Source organism: Dipodomys merriami, unplaced genomic scaffold (genome assembly GCF_024711535.1).
Source record: "Dipodomys merriami isolate MVZ:Mamm:240054 unplaced genomic scaffold, mDipMer1.0.p SCAF_6, whole genome shotgun sequence".
In the NCBI taxonomy this organism is placed as follows: Eukaryota; Metazoa; Chordata; class Mammalia; order Rodentia; family Heteromyidae; genus Dipodomys; species Dipodomys merriami.
Genome location: NW_027206179.1, coordinates 6,958,131 through 6,966,067, shown reverse-complemented (window position 1 = coordinate 6,966,067; position 7,937 = coordinate 6,958,131). Strand labels below are relative to the sequence as shown.

At 59.5% G+C, this 7,937-nt stretch overlaps 2 protein-coding genes across 2 annotated transcripts; one reads left to right on the top strand and one right to left on the bottom strand.

The window, feature by feature from the left end:
• The first annotated feature begins 215 nt into the window (after positions 1-215).
• Ctxn1 (cortexin 1) lies at positions 216-1,797 on the top strand. The gene is made up of 2 exons (XM_070001875.1): positions 216-368; positions 798-1,797. The coding sequence occupies exon 2, from the start codon at positions 823-825 to the stop codon at positions 1,069-1,071; it is 249 nt and encodes an 82-aa protein (XP_069857976.1). The 5' UTR covers positions 216-368; positions 798-822; the 3' UTR covers positions 1,072-1,797.
• Positions 1,798-3,541: 1,744 nt separating this feature from the next.
• On the bottom strand, positions 3,542-6,248 carry Snapc2 (small nuclear RNA activating complex polypeptide 2). The gene is made up of 5 exons (XM_070002410.1): positions 6,022-6,248; positions 5,230-5,340; positions 5,041-5,109; positions 4,419-4,737; positions 3,542-4,301 (listed from the first exon to the last, which is right to left on the bottom strand). The coding sequence occupies exons 1-5, from the start codon at positions 6,202-6,204 to the stop codon at positions 3,979-3,981; spliced, it is 1,005 nt and encodes a 334-aa protein (XP_069858511.1). The 5' UTR covers positions 6,205-6,248; the 3' UTR covers positions 3,542-3,978.
• Between the last annotated feature and the right edge of the window lie 1,689 nt (positions 6,249-7,937).

Here is a 7,937-nt window from a genome sequence, read left to right as displayed (position 1 = left end):
GGTGCTCGTGGAGCTCCTGGACCCAGGGGTGTCTTCGCGGGCCCCATCAGCCGCAGCCCCAAGCCCCCTGTGGACCGGGCGGGGTCTCAGGCCCAAGCGCAGCTCTCCGCACGGCCTCCGCCCCCTAGTCCCGCCCCCGCGGCGGCCCCGCCCCTGTCTCCATGGGAACAGCCGCGGCGGCCCGGCTGGCGCGCGACTCGCCTGCTCCTCTCGTCTCCGTCGCTCCAGGGGCGGGCGGGTGGGGTGGGCTGAGCTGGGGCTGCCGCTGCCACCGCTACGGGAGAGAGAGACCGAGAGAAGAACCGGCGCGGGTCCCGGGAGAGAGTGCTGCCGCCGGGCCGCTCGTCCCCGTCCGGGTGGAGGCCACGGTGAGGGGCGCGCCGAGGCGGGGGCAGGGGCGGCGGTGGGGGAGGGGGTCCCCGGGCTGCCTAGAACAAAGGGAGCGAGCGGGACGGAGGGAGCGGGGCCTCGTCCCCGCCGCGCCGTCCGGGTCTCCGGCTGCGCGCTCGCACCTGTTGTGCGTGAGCCGGGGCGATCGGGCGGTCAGGCTCCCCATCTGCGCTCGGCGCCCACCTGCGCGCGCGGCCGGAGTTGGGTCCCCGCGTGGCGGAGGTGGTGAAGTCCCGGGGCTGGGCTTGGGCGTAGCCCTGGGACGGCGGCCCGGCCGGGCAGGCAGGCTGGCGTGGAGGGTGGGGAAGGGAGGATGTGGTAGTACACAATGGGGTGGAGGGGGCGACACTAAGGTGCAGGGGGGCGCAGCCTCATCCCCGCGCCCCGGGCGGGCCGCCGCTCATCAGGTCAGGGCACGCGGCGATGTGAGCCATGAGCGCGACGTGGACGCTGTCCCCGGAGCCGCTGCCGCCGTCGACGGGGCCCCCGGTGGGCGCGGGCCTGGACGCGGAGCAGCGCACAGTGTTCGCCTTCGTGCTGTGCCTGCTCGTGGTGCTGGTGCTGCTGATGGTGCGCTGCGTGCGCATCCTGCTCGACCCCTACAGCCGCATGCCCGCCTCGTCCTGGACTGACCACAAGGAGGCGCTCGAGCGTGGGCAGTTCGACTACGCGTTGGTGTGAGGGTCGCCACGGCCCGGGCCGGCCCCCCCACCCCAACCCCTCCCCGGAGACCCTGAGGAGGGCCGGCCCAGCGGGTGCTCAGGATCCCGCTCAGAGCCCCTAGCCCCGGATTGGGACAGGGGTCGTTAGGACAGGTCTAGCCCCTCCCCCTAAGACCCCTCCCACCTCCCCCTCCTGGCCGGGGCCTGTGCCCCCACCTGGTGCCTTTTATCTGCCCTCTCCCTTCCTCCCAACGTCTTGACCCAACCAGTGGGTCCCTTGAGTCCCGCCAGAAATGTCCTCACATGGGAGTGAGGACCCTCTTATCCCCCCACCCCATCCCGCTCCTGTCCCTACCTTCATCAAGATTGAGTGTTGAGGGTCCTCCTTGAGCTCCGGCCCAGGGGACAGGCTCTCTCCAACCTTGCCGGGTGAACTCCGCATACCCGTAATGCCCAGCACATCCCGACGCCCCGAAGACAGACCTGAAGGCCGGAGACCTGGATGCATGGCGCTTTCCATAGAGGAACCGCGAGCGTGGGTCAGACTCACTCCCACCCCCAACCCCAACCCAGGCTCCTGCACAGGTCAGCGCCCGACTCCCCTGCCCACCTCCACACACCCCCATCTGTCCTTTGCCACCTCTCCCTGCCCTTAGTGCCACACCCCACATACCCCTTCCCATGTCTTTTCACCCCTCCCTGCCTCTGAGCGACGAAGATAATAAAAGCTGTTATTGAGCGCTTACTGCATGGCAAGCAGTGTGCTGAGTTAGCGCCTCCTGTTTTAGCCTGTTTGCTCCTCAGGATGGTGAGAACGAGCCAGATGGGTGTCAGTACCCCCACTCTACACACTAGGGAAGTGTCCCGCAGCTGCAGCCACTTGGCCTTAGCCAGGAGTAGGGTTCAGTTCAGCCCGAAGTGGAACTCGGGTCTGGCTTTTGCAGAAGACTCTCAATCTGCACACACGTATGACAAGCTTCGACGTATAACCAGGTAACCCATTCCCCGCAGAGCAGACACCCCCACCACACACACACACACACACACTTCCTGTTGATCTGAGGAGGTGGGGGGGGGGTAACCAGAGGGGTTGCCTTCAGACTGCCCTGCAGGTTGCCTCCAAGAACAATACCTGCAGCCCCAAATTCCTGAGCCCCATCCCTCCTGCCTCTAGCAAGGAGCCCCTTGGAACCCAGCCTGGCGGGGCTGTGACCGCTGAGTGAGCTGGCTCTGTTCCATAGCCTGCCTGGGAGGGGTGTTGTGCGCCCCAGGGGAGCCGTGTGCAATGTGTGTGGGGAGAAACTAGCGTTTCCATAAAAAGCCATGAGGAGGCACAGCTCCGTGAGCAGAAATTTTACCCACTCAGACAGCTAGTTAGGCTTGGGGGAGGGCTCCTAGTTCCTCAAGACCCTGAATCACACACACACCCCACTCCATGCACTACCAGGAGCTACCCCTCCCTCCCCACCCCTCCAGGAGGGGGTCAGCCAGAATTCCAGCCCCTTTCCACCCAGCTCTACTTCCAGTGCAGTTTTTTGTGTGTTGGTCTTGGAAGCTTGAATTCCCATTCTGGGTGCTCTCCCTGGGTTTTTTGTTGTTTGCTGAAGGCTGGTGCTCTACCATTTAAACCACACCTCCATCTCCATTTCTGTCTCTTTGCTGGTTCATTGGGGATAAGAATCGCATGGACTTTCTGTGTTAGCTAGCTTTAAACTGTGATCCTCACATCTCAGCCTCCTGAGCAGCTGGGATTACAGGTGTGAACCATTAACACCCCATGCAATGCCCTGGACCCCTCTAGCTCTCCTTCCTCCTCCACCCTCTACTTCTAGGGGGTGTTGAGACACCAAGGCCACCTCACAGGGACAGAGCCCCCTCCCCCCTTCCTCTAGCCTCCTGCTGCTTGGAGCAGCACACCCCTCTCATCCTCCTTAGAGCCTGGGCCTTGCTTCTTCCATCTGGTGGCTGTCTGCTAGTTTCTACCTTCCATCTGTATGACTTTGCCTGGTTCTACAAACCCGTCCCTGACACCTGTCCCCTGAGCCCTGCCTGGCTTCCCTCTTCCCATCCACACTTGTCAAAAAGCTACCTCCACATGGTCAGACCAAGGTCACTCTAGGCCAGGACTGCCCCTCCTCCCGAGCATTTCTGCCTAATCCTGTGAGTTCCCAGGCTGTGGTATTCCTGGGTCCCCACTCCCATGTATTTTTTTTTTTTTTTTTTTTTTGGTGCCTGGATTGGGGTTTGAACTCAGGGCCTGGGTGATATCCCTTAGCTTTCTCACTCAAGGCTACCACTCAAGCCACGTCTCCACTTCTGGCTTTTTGCTGGTTCATTGGGGATAAGAGTCTCATGGACTTTCGTACCCTGGCTGGCTTCAAACCCAGATCCATAAATCTCAGCCTCCTGAGAAGCTGGGAATACAGGTGTGAGTCATGGTGTCCAGTTCCCCACTCCCACCTTCTAAGTAACAAAAAAAAGAGAGCCAGGCAGGTAGCCAAGAGCTTTATTCAAGGTCACAGGACACAGCAGGAAGAGTGGGGAGCCAGTCGTGGGGCCTGTGAAATAGTAGTTGGCTAAGTCCTGGGAATGGAAAGCTTAGACAAAGGAGGGCATGTCGGGGACTATGGTGTGGGTACCAGTTATGCCCCCTCCAGACACAGAGAATGAAGCCAACTGCATCATCTGTCCAAAATTCAGTCTTTGTGTGTGTGTGTTTCTGCAACTTTGTGCAAGAAACCCAGCTTCCTGGCTACCCCCGGGGAACCCCTGTACAATCAGGTTGTGTTTGAGTTCCCCAATGGATGGAGAATGTGAAGGCTTGGCTCAGGGCCCAGCCCCATCTCAGCCGCCTTCCACACCATCCTCATGATCACCCAGTGCCAGCCACCTGGAGGTCAGGGCTAGCTGCCATCTTCCATGTCCCTCACCTTGCAGGGGTGGTGGCCACCTGGCCCAGGAGCTCCAAGGGCACCAAGAATGGGTTCAGGGGGCAGATCCCGGCAGCTTGCCAAGCTGATTTCAGTTCTTTGGGTTCAGGAACTTGTGAAGTGACTTGGTCAGGCCTGCTGAGGCCAGTCTCACCATCATGAACCCCAGGCCCAGTCACACCATCACTAGGATTGGGCTGGGAGTCTGGGGCTGTCAGCCGAGCATATGTTTCCTCCATGTGCTGCATCAGGGCTGCGCAGGGCAGGCGGGACAGCTCCTCGGGAAGTGATAAGAGAAGGTCAAGGACTACAGCTGACTCTGTGATGGAGGAAAAAGGATCCCGTAAGAGGAGGGCAAGGGCTGAGTCTGGGACCATTCCTCTCCACCCCCCCCACCCCTCCCCACACCCTCCCCACCCTTTCCCACTCTTCTCACCAGCTGCTGACAGCTCAAGGCTTCGGCCACTTCGGCAGGAGAAGGAGAGGTACTTGTAGATCTTTTCAAAGTCCACAGTGAAGTCTCCCTCAGTGGAAGCCACAGGATCTGGGCCAGAGGCCTCAGCGGAGGGACCAGGGGTTCCAGGAGCTCCAGGGGCGGGCCTAGAGGCCTCAGGGGTGGGGTCAGGAACCCTAGGTTTAGGGTCATCCTGCCCTCTGGTGGAGTTCAGGAGCAGCAGCTTTCCACGGGCCTTTGTAGGCTTTGGGGGTTTGGAGTGCAAGAGGCTGAGGGGTTCTGTAGCTGCGATAGTCAGCACCTAGAAGCAGAATCATCCAGGAAGGACCTGTGGATAAGTCTTTCATCTTCCACAGCTTGGTGCCTAAGCTGAACCCCTCCGTCTCCATCCGCTCACTTAGTCCTCCCTGCTACGCTGAAAGGGCACAGACAAGAGATGGCCTCAGAGCTGGGACTCTGAGACACCAAGTGTCTAGTACCACGATGGGATTATTAAGCTGGAAAGAGAAAGGGTCCAAGACCCAGACTAGGATGGCGCACAGGGCCTTGGGCATGTTAGGCAAGTGCTCGTCTCTGAACTATCCCCTGCCTGAGGTAGCAGTACCTGGGAGAAAGCAGCTGTCAGGGCTTCTTCCAGAGGGCCTGTGATCTTCTCAGCGAGATCCATCCATACCTGAGTGAAGACAGTACCCACGTGGTCAGCCCAGGGATCAGGTCCCAGGAGTGCCCTGCTTGGGAATCCTGTTTGGAGTCCCCACATCCCCGAGGGGCCAGCTCTGGAAACTTGCCTCACCTCTATGGGAGCTGGGGGCTGTGCCTCTCGGCGCCTCGGCCCCTGTGGACACTCCCTGCGGATGGTCTCCCGAATCACTCTGCCTTTAAGGTGCTGGAGGAAGTCCCGGATCTGGGGAAGAGGGAGGAGAGGAATTCTGATGGGGCCTTCTTTGAGCCCCAGGATACAGGAGACATGCCAATGTTCATTACTTTGCTTGTTCCCTTAACCTGTCTGTATTAGTCTGGTGTCCAAGTCTCCGAGACAGTGCCGGGACTCGGGCCAGGGCCTCAGAGTGTGACCAGCTACCTAATGAAGAAGTGATGTCCCCCGTTTCACCTCTTCCCTGCCGCCAGAGTCCGTCTCCGTGCTCGGAACTCTCGTATGCTTTCCCACTCCACCCCACTTCCCGACTCTCACTTCATCCTCATTCCCCGCCCCGTCCCAAATCGCCTTTCGCCCAGGCCTTGGCTCACTCCGCCCCGCCCCTACTTTCTCCCGACCACACCCCCCAGCCTTCCGCCACTCCTAAGCCTTACAGAAAAGCTCGCCCCGCCCACGTCCCACGCGATGCCCCGCCCACAGCTCCCCGCCCACCAGGATCACCCAATCACGTTCTGTTTCTGGGATGGCCCCGCCTCTAGGCGAAGGCACTCACGTCCGCTTCACGCTCGGCTAGGTCACACTCGATGGACCTGCCTCTTCCCGTAGCGTCCCCCAGCGGCCCCGTCCCTGAGCTCCGCCCGCACCCCACCTTCCTCTCCGGTGAAGCGTCGCTCTCGGGCTCACTGCACCGCGCGGCCAGCGCCTCACCTCAGCCTCGGTCCGGCTGGGCAGCTCCCGGGCTAGCTCGGCAGCGTCGGGCTCCGGCTGCGCCCGTCGGGCCTGCAGTAGTCGCAGCAGCTGCCGCTTCTCGCGAGGGTTCCAGGGCGTAGGGCCGGTGACCTCTCCCCGATAGCGCGCGGGGGCCGCCCGCCGCCGCTGCGGCGGCTTCATGCTGCTCCGACGGGAGCCGGCGGTCTCCGGCCGTCTTTAAGCGCCCTACGTCAAAGGCGGGGCTACGGGGGCCGCGGAGGCCAGAAAGCTTCGCGCGGAGACCGAGGCGGGCGGGGGCGGGGCTCGCGTTCGCGGACCGGCGGGCTCCGCCTCTGTTCCGACTGGGCGCTCGGGTGCCAGCACCGGGCGGGACCCGGGAACACGGGCGCCCTCACTCGCGAACCTGGAGCCTGTTTTCGCGTGCCTTCCCTCTGCTCGGAACTCCCGAGACTGTTTTGCATCTTGCAGAAGCGTGGCCAAGATTGCGCTTGTCGGGCCTGATGGTGCACACCTGTAACCTAGCACTTGGGAAGCCGAGGCAGAGGATCACGACTTCCTCGCCAGTCTGGGCTTTGTAGCAATATCCTAGCTCGGTTTTGTTTTTGTTTTTTGTTTGTTTGTTTGGTCCGTCGTGAGCTCTTTAGTTCACGGCAAGCGATCTACCGCAGGAGCCACAGCGCCACTTCCCGGCTGGCTTCGAACCAAGATCCTCAGATCTCAACCTCCAGAGTAGCTGGGATTACAGGCCTGAACCACAGTCGCCTGGCTTTGTTTTTGTTCTTAAGAGGCGATAAAAGGCTGGACTATGGGTTCAGACAGGCTTGGGGACTTTGTGCAAGTGATTTAAGCTCCGTGAACCTCAGTTTCCTCATTTGTAAATTTGGACTACTAGTAGCACTCTTGTTTATGTGAAGAGGGGGGAGGAGCTTGGTAGCAGGGGTTTAAGGAATTCCTCACTAAATGAATACTTTTTAATTTAATTTTTTTTTTTTTTGGTCAGTTGTAGGGCTTGAACTCAGGGCCTGGGTTCTGCTTTGTCCCTGAGCTCTTTTGCTCAAGGCTAGTGTTCCACCACATTGAGCCACAGCTCCACTTCTGGTTTTCTGAGGGTTAGATAAGAGTCTTACGAACTTCTCTGCCTGGGCTAGCTTTGAACCACAATCCTCAGATCTCAACCTCCTGATAAACTAGGACTGTAGGCTTGAACCACCAGCATCCAGCCCAAATGAATGCTCTTAAGAAGAGTCCAGAAGAGGGAGACTACAGTGGTCACAGGGTGGGAGCTGGGACTTACTTTAAACTTAAACTGGAGCCAGTAGCTGATGGCTCATGCCTGTAATCCTAGCTACTCAGGAGGCTAAGATCTGAGGATCATGGTTCAAAGCCAGCCCCGGCAGGGAAGTCTACAGAGCAGTCTACAGAGTCATCTCCAATAAACCACTCAGAAAAATGGGAGTGGAGTTGTGGCTCAAGTGGTAGAGTACTGGCTTTGAGCTGAAGAGCTGAGGGACAGCGCCCAGGCCCAGAGTTCCAGCCCCAGGACCAGCAAACAAAAAACTAGAAGGATTAGATATCTCTTTGGAACAAAACACCCTTGAGTCTCCCATGGCACGTGTGGGCATAGAAGCCCTGCCCTGTATATAGAGAAGCCCTCTAAAACATAGCCCAGTGGGGGGGGGGCACTCAATTCTGATCCAAGAAATGACCTGCCCTAGCCTCTCCTTTCTGCTCCTGGCTCTTTGCCCACAGCTTGACTCCACTAGAATTAAGCAAGACAGAACAGGAGTTTATTTTGAGGTGGGAGAAGAAGAGTGGAGGAAGATGTTGGAGGTAGTGGTCCTCGAGGGTCATGTCCAGGGCCATGGGTCTGATTCTTTAAGATCTAGAGTCCTGAAGCCACAGTTGGCTGCATT